Genomic DNA, 12451 nt, shown 5'->3' with positions numbered 1-12451 from the left:
ACCAGCTCGCGAGATTCAGAGAGATGGCAGACCAGGAGCTGTCTCGTTCTTCGTCAGGGCGCTCTGCTAGATCTGCTTCAACGCGATCGGATGCTTCGGCTTCGAGCAGATGATCTCGACGCTCACGACTTGGGCCAGAGGGAGGGAGTGCATCGGGATCAGGGGGATGCTGCTGTGGAGACACGGATGTGGTGTCTCCGTCTCGTCATTCAGCTGGAGCTGCATCACCTCCAGGATTTGTCACACCTGTGGGGATGTCTACTCCAGTTACTTCGGCTTTTGCGCAGCCGTTAGCAGCAGGTGGCACCCCTTTGGGTGCCACTCCGAGAGAGATTACCCCCGTCGGTACACCGGATGTAGAGGGGTCTCCTGGATATGCCTAGGAGCGTGGACGTAGATGGGAGAGGACCCATCTTAGGCAGACTCCTAGGGGTTATGGATATCTAGTCGATAGTAGGTCAAGAGCCATCATCATGAATTATGAGGGGAGGAGGGTGATGGCTCGCATGAGAGAGTTGTGCCAACAAGTTTTTCGGCACAACGTCTTGGATCATTGGAAGAACATACCGGAGGGGAGCAAGGACTACATAGTAGCATCCTTACACGAGGAGTTTCCGGTGCTAGCCGCAGTAGATAGATTCTCTACGTGCTGGATGATGGATTGCATGCGTGCATACATGTCACATAGACGATTCGACGCACACAAGGCAATCAAGAGTGGGGTTGCAAAGCCCAAGTGGTTAGACGCAGACGACTGGCGCCGACTGAGGGAGGAGGCTACAGATTCTCCAGGACGTTGGAGTCAGCAGCGCGAGGCGGCGAGGGCACGACTCGAGGCCGGAGTGGTACATTATTTTGGGAGTGGCGGCCACAAGACATATTTGGAGGACTTTGTAAGTTTTTCTTTTCTTTTGCTTTGTTTTTTTGAAATATTCTTTGTACTGACAATTATGTTTCTAACAGTTAGCATTTTGTTTTCTTTGCAGCACTCCATTACAAATCGCGATCCGATAGGCCTTGAGACTCGATATGCAGAGAGGCACGGTCTCAATGCATTGATCGACCGATTGTATAGACGCGGCGGCCTAGTAAGTCACTCATCTTTCTTGTTCGTAATTACCATGAGATATTTGAATGCATTATTGTATGGTGGATTGATGTGTTGTTGTTTTTTCTGCAGAGTCCATTCGATGCTCCTTTGCGGCGGGACGAGCTTTTGGGGGACGAGGATTTGTAGCTCGCCCTTGGATCCTTGGAGCTCACACATCTTTATTTTTTAGTCGCCTGATCTATGTAGACATTTTCTATGTATTAGTGATATCCTGTCATGATTGTACCAATCGCTTTTTATGCGATCATGTATTTATTTCATGTATCAGTTTTATGATTTCAGTATACATTCTTTTTGTTTGCAAGTGCTTTGTATACAGTAGTGCAGAAACTATTTTGTATGGCTCTCATACAGCACACAATGCTATATCTGCCTTGCCACGAATTTTTTTTTATCCCTGTTACCGTCGCTATTAGCGTCGCAAATTTTACTGCTCGCGTCGCTATTGCCGTCGCTATGCGCATCGCAAAACGTCGCTATCGGCGTCGCAAATGCTATTGGCGTCGCTGATGCCAATAGCGATGCTAATACTGACGTTTCTATGGCGTCGTTAATAACGATGCTTTTTGCGACGACGGGGGCAAATTTTGTTGTTTGTATTTTCGTTGCTTTAAACGTCGGTATAAGGCCTGTATCTTATAGTGGCACTTCAATGAGCCCACCCTCACACCTGGGTCCATAATTGTAACTAGGTTATTCATAGAGAGCATGTCACCATTCCCACTTGGTAGATCTGTTGGCTGTTGCTTCTCTCAACCCACCCTCCAACTTGAGTGTGGGTGCTTAGTTTGCCCGTCAAACCATCATACCATCTTCTTGTACATGCTGCTTTTCTTGTAATGGCATATGCTTATACTGGGCACATTGTCTATGCAAGCCCTAGTAGCACTTGGACAAACCTTGTGTGATGACGAGTAATGGTATGGAAAATGAGTTGCATTGGACACACCTTGCTTGCTGTAGCACTATCAAATTGGGCAATAGTTTGCTATTGCAATAACACTATTGATTCGTGCATGGATAGGTACCTCCAAGCTCCATACATCACCTTGAAGGCACCTCCTAACTCTGAAGATACATGCAAACTCCCACAGAGAGAGAGAGAGAGAGAGAGAGAGAGAGAGAGAGAGAGAGAGAGGTGGCATTTGGATATACTTCTTTTTGGTGGCAATTGTTGCCCATTATATCATAGATTGCTAGTCTAATAAATCATTTAAATGTGCCTTTGCTAGGTTTGGCATTCTCTTCAACTTGGAGGGATGGAAATTCAGAAAGCTACAACTAAATAAATACTAGGTGTGGAGCGCCTAGATTCTCCCATCACTTCATGTCGGTGTTCTCTTGATGCTTTGCACCGGGGTATAAACATGTTTCATGAAGATAGCTTCACACATGTATACATATGCTTCACAAATATACCAAGAGATCTAAATGTTTTTTCAATATGATTCTAAGGTAAATCTAAAATGAAATAAAAAATGTTATTCACATTACGCCTACACCAAGCACTTGCTTCACATGGGTGTAATAAACTTAGTACTAATGTATTAATTAATGTTCCTCCATTGTCATCCATGCATGGCAACATGTCTATCGCGTAAACCGAAAGCTATATGCCATTCACATTGATGCCCATCATCAACATGTAGTGGAAAGCTGCTCCCATATTGTCACCAAGTCTCTCTTCAACTTGGAGGTACAAATATATATAATATAGTATATAAGTATAGATTTAGATTTAGATTCAGATGTACATAAATACAATTTCCATAAATTTCCGCATTAAAAAAAGGCTTTTCCGGGAACTCAAATATTATTGAGTGCTAGTTCAAAACAAGCAGCATCACAGGGCGCACAGAGAGAGAGAGAGAGAGAGAGAGAGAGAGAGAGATGGTAGGCACAGTGAGCTTGGATCCGTTGCCTCTGAAGCGCGTCCTTGCAATCGATGAAGGTGGCACCGAGCATCTACCGCCGTAAGCCTCTCCTCCTCCTCCCCCCCCCGCCCCAAGAAAAAAACGACGAAGAAATCAAAGACATACTTTCTAGCAGACTGCCTTCAAATTTAATACCAGACATGGACCAAAGAAAAAATCTTGACGCACCTCGTCAATCCTTGCCATGCAGGGCCTTATTTAGTTACTACAGCAGACAACTGTTTTTTCGTACATGGCATCCTGGTGTAGCTTTGCAGGCTCATCCTTTTGCTTGATTAGTACTATGTTCTCACAAAATTGGGCTTTTTCAAGATAGTCATTTGAGCGCTTTGTGTATCAGTCTTCATGGAAACAACGGTTTAACGTAAATTGAATTGTACCATTTGCACAAAAAAAAAAAAACCTTTAAAATGTAAAGAAGAAAGTGTAAAACGTTGAACTTTACCAAAATTTTAGTAATAAAAATGGCAAATACATGTAATTTTATTAAAGAATCCCTCTAAATTTTTTATGTTAATGGTTTTGTATCTACTGCCACAAATATTTTTCACGAACAATGTTGTGGATGTTGGTCTAGATGCACCATTCATCTGTGCCTCTCAGGCAAGTGGCTCATCAATCATGAGGTTTTGTATCTGATGGATTCTTTTCTGAAGAGCTTTTCAGAGAACTAGTGGGGAACTGGCAATCTGATACTTAGGGATGATGCCACATTGCTGGAGCTTTGTGATGCAGTAGCATGGCATTCTGATTATTACAGATGATTGGTTAAGCTCTGTGATGGTCTAGTTGTTGCTTTGAACCACAAGGTCCATTTGTTGCTTTGTACCCTTGTCGTTCAGTGCTCGAGATTAAACACTTCTGCTAGCTGTTTTAATGTCACATGCACTCCTCGAGCACCAAACACTTGGCAAGCTGTTTTGATGCTACATGCACTTGGACCAAGTGTTGAATGCCACTTATGGACATTAGCATGAGTTTGGTTGTGCAACTGCTTGGACCATGTGTGGGATGAACGCGCCGCAGTGTGCTGCCTGCTTTATTTCTCCATCAATTTAAACCCATAGAGGATTCCAGGTGGCTGCAGCCGTGTGTTCTTCTGTGCCACCAGTTTAGGCATAGTCCAAGCTGCTGTTTGTTTTAGTCTCCAGCAGCTGATTGCTGCACCTAGTGCATCTTGATTGGCATATCACACAGTATTTTTCAGTGCAGCCTCTCATTTTAGTGATGCCAAATCTGATATAGACAGCCAGGCTGCAGTGATGATGGGGGAAACTGGCAAAGGGGAAACTGTCAAATACAGCAGTTCCGGAGCAAACGATGAGTGCTGAAAGTAAATGTAGCAGTAGAAGGTGATGTCCAGATTTCATGGCAGTAAAATACAGCAGGCTTGAGGCTCATCAGGTAGCTGGTGGCAGCATGGATGCAGAAACAGAGCAGTAGGATGCAGGGTGGAAGCTCTTGGGGCCAAAGCAATAATTAGGATGTGAGGGCAGCAGCTCCTGTGCCAAATGATGGCAGGGTGGCAGCTCTTAGGGGTTCCTTGGCTGCTGGATGACCTCGACTAGCACTTCAGCTTGTTGCAGGACTATGGGAGAGGTGGAAAATGGTGTTAAAGGCTATAGGAGATGGTATTGATTGAAGGCCAATAAGGTAAAGAAACCATGATGATGATGATAATGATAATGATGGCAAGGGCTGTTGGCAAGAAAGATTTGGGATGAAAGAGTGGTGAGCCCATGAAACCTCTCATTAAACTTTTTGAGCCAGTTGTCCTATGAAGAGACTAGATTTGTATTTTGGAAGACTTTTATCTAGATAATGTTATAGGGTTGTTGTACAAGAGCTGAGATAAATTAGCCCTTAATTTGATATTAACTATATGAGGTAGCTTAACATTCTCTCTCAAGCCCAAAACTAGATCCTAATAGAGATGAGTATTGTAATGCCCCACTAGGATCCATCCTATGCACATGATATAACACAAGCCTCTCAAGCACATAATCAAACATAAGAAAATGGACATCGTGCCACCTCTCAACCATAGAGGCAATATGGGCTCACACCCGAGCTTGGAAACCATGCAACAAATGAGCCTAGCCTCTAGCACAAAGAGCTTGTATCCTATGTTGCCAATCTACATCAATATCATTATGTAAGTAGAGTTGCCTATGGTCTTTGTTGAGCTAAAAAATGCATTATAAACTGATTAGCTCTTTAAAATAGTCCCAAAGTCAGTTCATTACTAAACTTTTCATTAAGTTACCAAACTTTCCTAGAGCGTGTCCATGTCCCATAAGCCAAATCCTAATTTGGGAGGATTTACTTATTTATAAATAGGAGGCAGTATGTCCACTTAGCCTATCTCATATTTTTAGGTTCTCCATTAGCTGGCATCAACTTCTTCATTGTTGTCTACACCCCTTCATGGCATGGAAGGTTTGTGGTAGCAACATGTCAGAGTTTAGTGAATATGGAAGTGTATGATTGGACTGAAAGAAGGAAGTGAACACGGGGAGAAGAGAGAGAAAGAGATAGTAGAATGTTGGAGACTTGCAGAGTATGAATGTTGAAGATTGAAGGAGGATATGTACAACAGGTTGTTGGAGTTTTACTAGGCACAGCTCTCTCTCACTTGTAGAAAACCTAAAGTTTGAACGTATGTGACCTTGGGCAAGTTGGCTATAAATAGCTAAGAATAAAATAATAAAATGCATCAGGTTGACTAGGTTGAAAACTGGCCAACTACATCAATAAAATAATAAAAAATTGGAAACATGCAGCGATCATTGCTAAACTACAACGTGGCACCTATTTGCCTTGTTCGGTTTGTTCGATTTGCTCGAAATTGCACAAGAAATGTTTGTTGGGATAAAGGTCCTTTACTTACCTCTATGTATTGTACAAGTGTATTATTTAGTTGGACATGTGAATGCACCCTTATTTGCCCTAAGTATAAATACATTTTATTCTTTGTGTACCAACACATTGTTGGTACACTCAAATCATATCGTACTCTCTCTCAACTGCTCTCACTCACCTGCACTTTTCTGCTGTTGCTGAAGATCTTCACACTTCCCAATAGCCACTCACAACAATTGGTATCAGAGCTGACAGTACAATACCGATAGGTCAAACGGGCTGTTGAGGTCAGGCGTGACGAGCAGGCACAAGAACTATAGTTGCAGGCGATAGGTGCAACTGACAGGTTGTGCAGGTAGCTCATGACCAGGTGTTGGGAACCGTGGTAGACAACCAACACGCGGCAGGTCCCTAGCGAGTGACCAGCATGGAAGTGTTGAGCAGGCGGCATGAGACACAGGTTCAACAAGAAATGATGACCAGGCAATGGGGACCAGGCGGGAGGCGCACACGGGACGGTAGTCGACAGTATACGTGGGCGATGGGCCATCAGACATGATGACGGGCTCTCAACCGCTCTCACTCACCTGCACTCTTTTGCTGCTGTTGAAGATCTTCACACTTCCTAATAGCCACTCACAGCAATTGGTATCAAAGCTGACGGTACAAGACCGACAGGTCAAATGGGCTGTTGAGGTCAGGCGTGACGAGCAAGAAAGGACTATAGTCACAGGTGATAGGTGCAACTGACAGGTTGTGCAGGTAGCTCATGACCAGGCGTTGGGAACCGTGGTAGACAACCAGCACGCGGCAGGTTCCCAGCGAGTGACCATCGTGGAAGCGTTGAGTGGGCGATAGGAGACATAGGTTCAGCAAGGAACAACGACCAGGCGGGAGACGCATGCGGAACGGTAGTCGACAGTATGCGTGGGCGACGGCCCATTAGACGTGACGGCGGGTCAATGACCCCCCATTTAAAAACAAAAAAGAAAATCAGAAATTTTTTTAACCTTCCTTATCCCCTTCCTTTGACGGGGGTTCGCGCATGGAAGTACTGTCTTCAAATCTGTGCAAATCTGGTTTTGAAAATTTGGGTTTTTTCAGATTTGAAGTTGCTTATGCTTGACAGTGACATTTATGTTAGAAATTGTAGACATTGTGTGTGTTGACCTTAGTTAAATTGGGGATTTTGCTAAATTTGTTGGAATTATGCTCATTCGAGTAAAATTTCTTGACATTGGACCCGAAAAAGTTGGGGCTTTTCATGTATTGATGAAATTTTGCTCAGTTGGGTCAGATTGGCTGACATTTATGCATTGTTGGACCTGGAAATTCGGAATTTTGTGCAGATTTTGGTAAATTTCTGCAGTATTTGCCCGTGTGGTGTCTGGTTTATGTAAAAACAGCAGAGATTTATTTCTGGTTGGGCAAGAACAACAGTGTATTTGTTGGTTCAGCTTGTGCTTTTGCAGTTCAGTGCATTTAGTCTCGTGTTTGTGATAAAAATGGCTGTAACTTCTTCCAGTTCTGACATTAAGAGTTTGATGAAAATCAAACGGTTTGATGGTCAAGGCTTTGACCTTTGGAAAGATCGTATGCAGGGCATACTTTTCTTAAAGGATTGTGAGGATGCTTTGTAGGAACATAAACCTACACAAATGTCTGATGCAGATTGGGCTAGAGTCAACAAAAAGGCTGTGGCTTATATAAATATGGGTGTCACTGATGACATTTGGATAGACATTAAGGGCTTAGATACTGGTTATGCAATATGGGAGAAGTTGAAAACTACCTATGAGATTACCACACCTGTTAAGTAGGTGCATTTAATGCGCAAGTTGGTGAATATGCGGCTGGATGAGTCCAAGTCTGCAACTGAGCACTTGAGTGCATTTACTGGTATTTTAAATGAACTCAAGGATACTAATTTGGATTTTGATGATAAGTTGAGGGTGATCTTTTTGATCATGACACTGCTTGATTTCTGGGAGACCTTGGTGGTTTCTCTCAGTAATAACCCTAATCTCTCATATGATGGTGTGAGGGGTTCAATCTTGAATAAAGAAATTAGACGTAAATCTAGTGGAGAAGGCAGTAACTCAGCTTACAATTTTAGAGGCAGGGCTGAAAAGACAAATGCAAATGGTGGACATAGAAGTAGAAGCAAGAGCAAAGGAAAGGAAAATAGTGATATTACTTGCTATCAGTGTGGTCAAAAGGGCCAGAAGAAGCCTGATTTGCAAGTACTACAAGAAGGAACAAGAGAGAAAGATGAATGCAATAGACAAAAAAAAGAAAGAAAATAAGTTAGATGTATCTGAGGCAACCAAAGGTAAGGAAAAGGCCAATGTGGCCTCTAGTGTAGTCATAGAGGAGCTCTCAGATACAGAGGTTGGTGTACAATGTGCAGTAGATTATGATGTCCTTGTATGTCCCATGCAGGATATGCAGATTACCAAGGCTGATGTGATTGATGCACTTTTGTCAGTTGATGATGGTGTCACTCAGACTTGGATTGTAGACTCTGGTGCCTCTTTCCATGTAACTCCTTGCTTGGAGTGCTTTGTTATGTTCAATGCAAGCAGTTATGGAAAAGTATATCTTGGAAATAACCATGCTTGTAGCATTGATGGGATAGGCACTGTACACTTGTCTTTGGATAATGGGCAAGAGCTTGTGTTGAAAGATGTCAGATATGTGCCTGGCATCAAGAAGAGTTTACTATCTGTTGGTCAACTTGACTTGCATGGTTACACTACACTGTTTGGTGGTGGTTTGTGGAAATTGAAAAAGGGTTCCATACTAATTGCAAAAGGAATCAAGAAGGGCACTTTGTATTGTCTGCACTGTAAAGCTTTGAATGGCAAGTTTCTTGCAGTTTGCTAAAATTGGCTGTTATTTGGAGTTGTGGCATAAGAGATTAGGCCATATGAGCCAGAAGGACTTGATGTCCTTACCTCTTTGAAGAGGGTTGATGGAAAGGCTCTAAACTTGACTTTTGTAAGGACTGTCAGTTTGAAAAGCAAATGAAATTTCCTTTTATTGTGGTGTCTCTTGTAAGTCCAATGTCTTGGACTTAGTGCATTCTGATGTATGTAGTATGCCCGTGAAATCGTTGGGTGGTGTTGCATATTTTATCTCTTTTATTGATGATTGTTCTAGGAAGATTTTGGTTTATCTGTTGAAAAAGAAAAATGAAGCGTTTACTGTTTTTAAAACTTTTCATGCATTTGTGACCACTCAAACAAGTAGAAAGCTGAAATGCTTGAGAATTGATAATGGGGGTGAGTTCACATCTACTGAGTTTAAGTCTTTTTGTGACTTGCATGGATTCAAGAGGGAGCTTACAGCTCCTTACAGCCCTTCAAATGGGGTGGTTGAAAGATACAATAGGACTTTATTTGAAAGAGTGTGGTGCATGCTGTCCACTGCTAATATCCCTCATGAATTTTGGGGAGAGGCACTTGAAACCGCAGTTCACATTTGCAACTGCTCTCCAAACAGGTCCTTAAGTAATGGCATTCCTGAGGAGGTTTGGTTTGGCAAATCGGCCTCATATGACCATTTACAGATATTTGGTTGTGATGCTTTTATGCATGTTAGAGATGAGCTGAGGAGCAAACTTGACCCGAAATCCACCAAAGGCATTTTCATGGGCTATGGTGATAAGGGTGAGTTTGGCTATAGAGTGTGGCTACCAAAGTCCAAGAAAATTGTTTGTAGCCGTAATGTTGTGTTTAATGAGGCAAAGTTGCTGAAAAGTATTTTAGCCTCTGATGAAGACATGAAAAATGTCAAATTTCAAAAATTGCAGCCACCTATTACTTCAAATGATGAGTCTCATGATGTTGTACCACAGGCTGAAACTTTTGATCAGCCGGCTATTTTTGAGCGAAATGATGATGGACAGCAAATAGAAGCACAAGGATGTCATGGACAACAAGATAGACTTGCTGATTATGAAAATGCAGGTGCTGGTAATGAAAATGAAGGTGCTGCACAGCATGAATAGTATGCTGAAAATGGCTTACAACAGCCAATAAATGCTGAAAATAACATACCTCCTGATGTAGACCCAATTCTTGAGAATGTAGATCATTGGGTACTCGGGTCTACACGCTTAAGAAGGGAGCCACATAGGTATGACCCCTCTTTGCACTATGTGATGCTTACAGATGAGGGTGAGCCTCTTACATATAAAGAGGCCAAGTCATGCAAACTCAGCAGTAAGTGGGAGCAAGCTATGTAGAAAGAGATTAAATCTCTGTATGCTAATGATACTTGGGATCTTGTGTCATTGCCCAAAGAAAGAAAGCCTCTTCCAAACAAATGGGTTTACAAAGTAAAGACAGTTGATGGGAAACCCAAGTACAAGGCAAGACTGGTTGCCAAAGGTTATGCACAGAAGGAAGGGATTGACTTCCACTCTACGTGTGCTTTTTGCTCTCATTGCTGTATTGGACTTAGAGCTGTACCAAATGGATGTGAAAACAACTTTTCTGCATGGTGACATTGATAAGGAAATCTACATGAAACAGCCCGAGGGCTTTGTAGTCCCTAGAACTTAGTTTGCAGGGTTATTGTGATGCAGACATGGCAGGTGACTTAGACACTCGTAGGTCCACTAGCGGGTATGTCTTTTCAGCTGGTGGGGCCGTTCCTTGGTGCTTCAAGTTGTAGAACATCGTAGTATTGAGTACTAGTGAAGCTGAATACATATCAGCTATTGAAGCTTCTAAGGAAGCTATATGGTTGAGCAGACTTGTAGAGGATCTCGGCATGTCTATGAGTACTTTAGTGTTGGGATGTGATAGTCAGAGTGGTGTGTATCTGGCTAAGAAAGCCATGTATCATTCATGCACAAAGCATATAGATGTGTGATATCACTTTATCAGATAGATTCTGGAAGAAGAGAGATGGCACCAAGATGGGAGGGAACTTGTCCCTTCCCCTTTATAGGATTTTATTGGAACAAACCAAGGGCACAAAGTGCTTGAATCATATACAATGGGGTTGATTTGCTGCACATTTGAGAATTAGGATTTTGAAGCTGTGAGAGTGCGCAACGGAAGAGAAACATGAACACAGAGAGAGAGAGAGAGAGAGAGAGAGAGAGAGAGAGAGAGAGAGAGGAAGCAAAAGATGAGGGAAGAATACTGCACTAACTAAAGAAGAACGTTGATACAATGATGATGGACTGATCAGTCCTTGCATGCAGCCCATAGCGTTAGTGAGGGCACTAGATCAGGCTGATGGTGACGGTAGCATCGGGGACGGAGGAAGATGACGAACGCGGAGTGTGCACTTGCCAGGGAAGAAGGAAGATGATGATATCAATGATTGCCAAGTGGGGAATGCTATAAATAGCCACAAAACCCCTAAACTAGCCTATTGAAATCTGAAAATGCTATAAATGCTGGCCGACCAACATTTAATGCTGGCTGTGGCATAATAAATGGCTTAAAAAATGCCATATGGCCACCAAAAAATTCGATTGGTAAGAACAATGTCCGTTAGGTGTGGACAGCCCGGGAAATGCAAAAACTGCCCATGGAAAACACATTGGAACTCTACAAACAAAAGAAATGCACCTAGATAACCACTTTAGAATGAGTAGCCTCCCCCAACAAAACACATGACAGAACTGTCAGAGCTCCAAAAGTCCTCGTCTGACTTATATTGAGACTCATAGGTAGGAGATGACAAGGCATGACAAACATGATTGCTAATACATCCTCTCAGATATTGAATGTGGTGGAAGGCCAAGGAAGAAACATATCTTGGGTGGCAAGAGGAATGCCAATGTCGAGGAAGTCGGTAATGAAGATTGCCGATGAAGAAGCTCCTCACGATCTTGGGAAACCCCCTCTAAAACACTAGGGGCAAGGAAATCCATAGCCGCATCACCGAGATTGTCCCCCTTTGAAAGGGACAGGTAGGGTGCCATGTGGCAGGCAGCTGCAGGCGCTACGTGGCATGGAGTCGAACTGCATGAGTTGGCTGCATTGATTGCAGCCGACCTGCATTATTTTGGGCATTTTTTTCAGCCTATTTATAGGCTTTGTTTCCATCAGCCTCGGTCAGTTGTGTTCCACAGATTTCAAGTTGCATACCATGGTGGAGACTACCCTGGGAGCTGACAGAGATAGAGATCTTCGAGGCAGAGACATGCATATATTCTCTTTGCATCTGTGTATAATTCTGCATCCTTATACAGCATTCTTCAATGCAGATTTTCTGCGTTTCACTGTCTCTTTCTCTCTCTGTTCACTCTGTCTCGGTCATTCGCTTCCACATTGCTTCACTTTGACATAGTATCAGAGCATTAACGGACTAACCTAGGGTGGGGACCCACCTGAAAAGGAGATTTCAGCGTGACACAAGGCTGCATATTCAGCGTTTAAGTGCGAATAGCTGGGCTGTGCATCAGAACAAGGCTGAGGCGAGCATAGGTATGCAAGAAAGGAGAAGATTTGCTGAAGCTACTACTGTTTTTTTGCTGTTAGAGGAGGAAGAAGGCTGCATTTTGGGCCTTTAAGTGCAG

General features: G+C 43.0%; 1 protein-coding gene across 3 annotated transcripts in view; it reads left to right on the top strand.

Moving 5' to 3' along the window:
• The first annotated feature begins 2959 nt into the window (after positions 1 to 2959).
• The window catches only part of LOC148027361 (RNA polymerase II transcription mediator), an 86460-nt gene continuing 76968 nt past the window's right edge, over positions 2960 to 12451 (top strand). For 2 of the 3 annotated variants that reach the window (XM_087691929.1, XM_087691928.1), the window contains exon 1: positions 2960 to 3084. In XM_087691929.1, coding sequence (XP_087548055.1) covers positions 3002 to 3084 — 83 coding nt within the window. In that variant the 5' untranslated portion in view covers positions 2960 to 3001. The remainder of the gene's footprint in view (positions 3085 to 12451) is intronic. The other variant, XM_087691930.1, reaches the window with a different exon arrangement.

This window comes from Lygodium microphyllum, chromosome 13 (assembly GCF_053477565.2).
Source record: "Lygodium microphyllum isolate KBCC chromosome 13, Lygodium_microphyllum_v1.1.10, whole genome shotgun sequence".
Classification (NCBI taxonomy): domain Eukaryota; kingdom Viridiplantae; phylum Streptophyta; class Polypodiopsida; order Schizaeales; family Lygodiaceae; genus Lygodium; species Lygodium microphyllum.
Note: the sequence above shows the minus strand (reverse complement) of the source record. Positions and strands in the feature narration are given on the sequence as shown.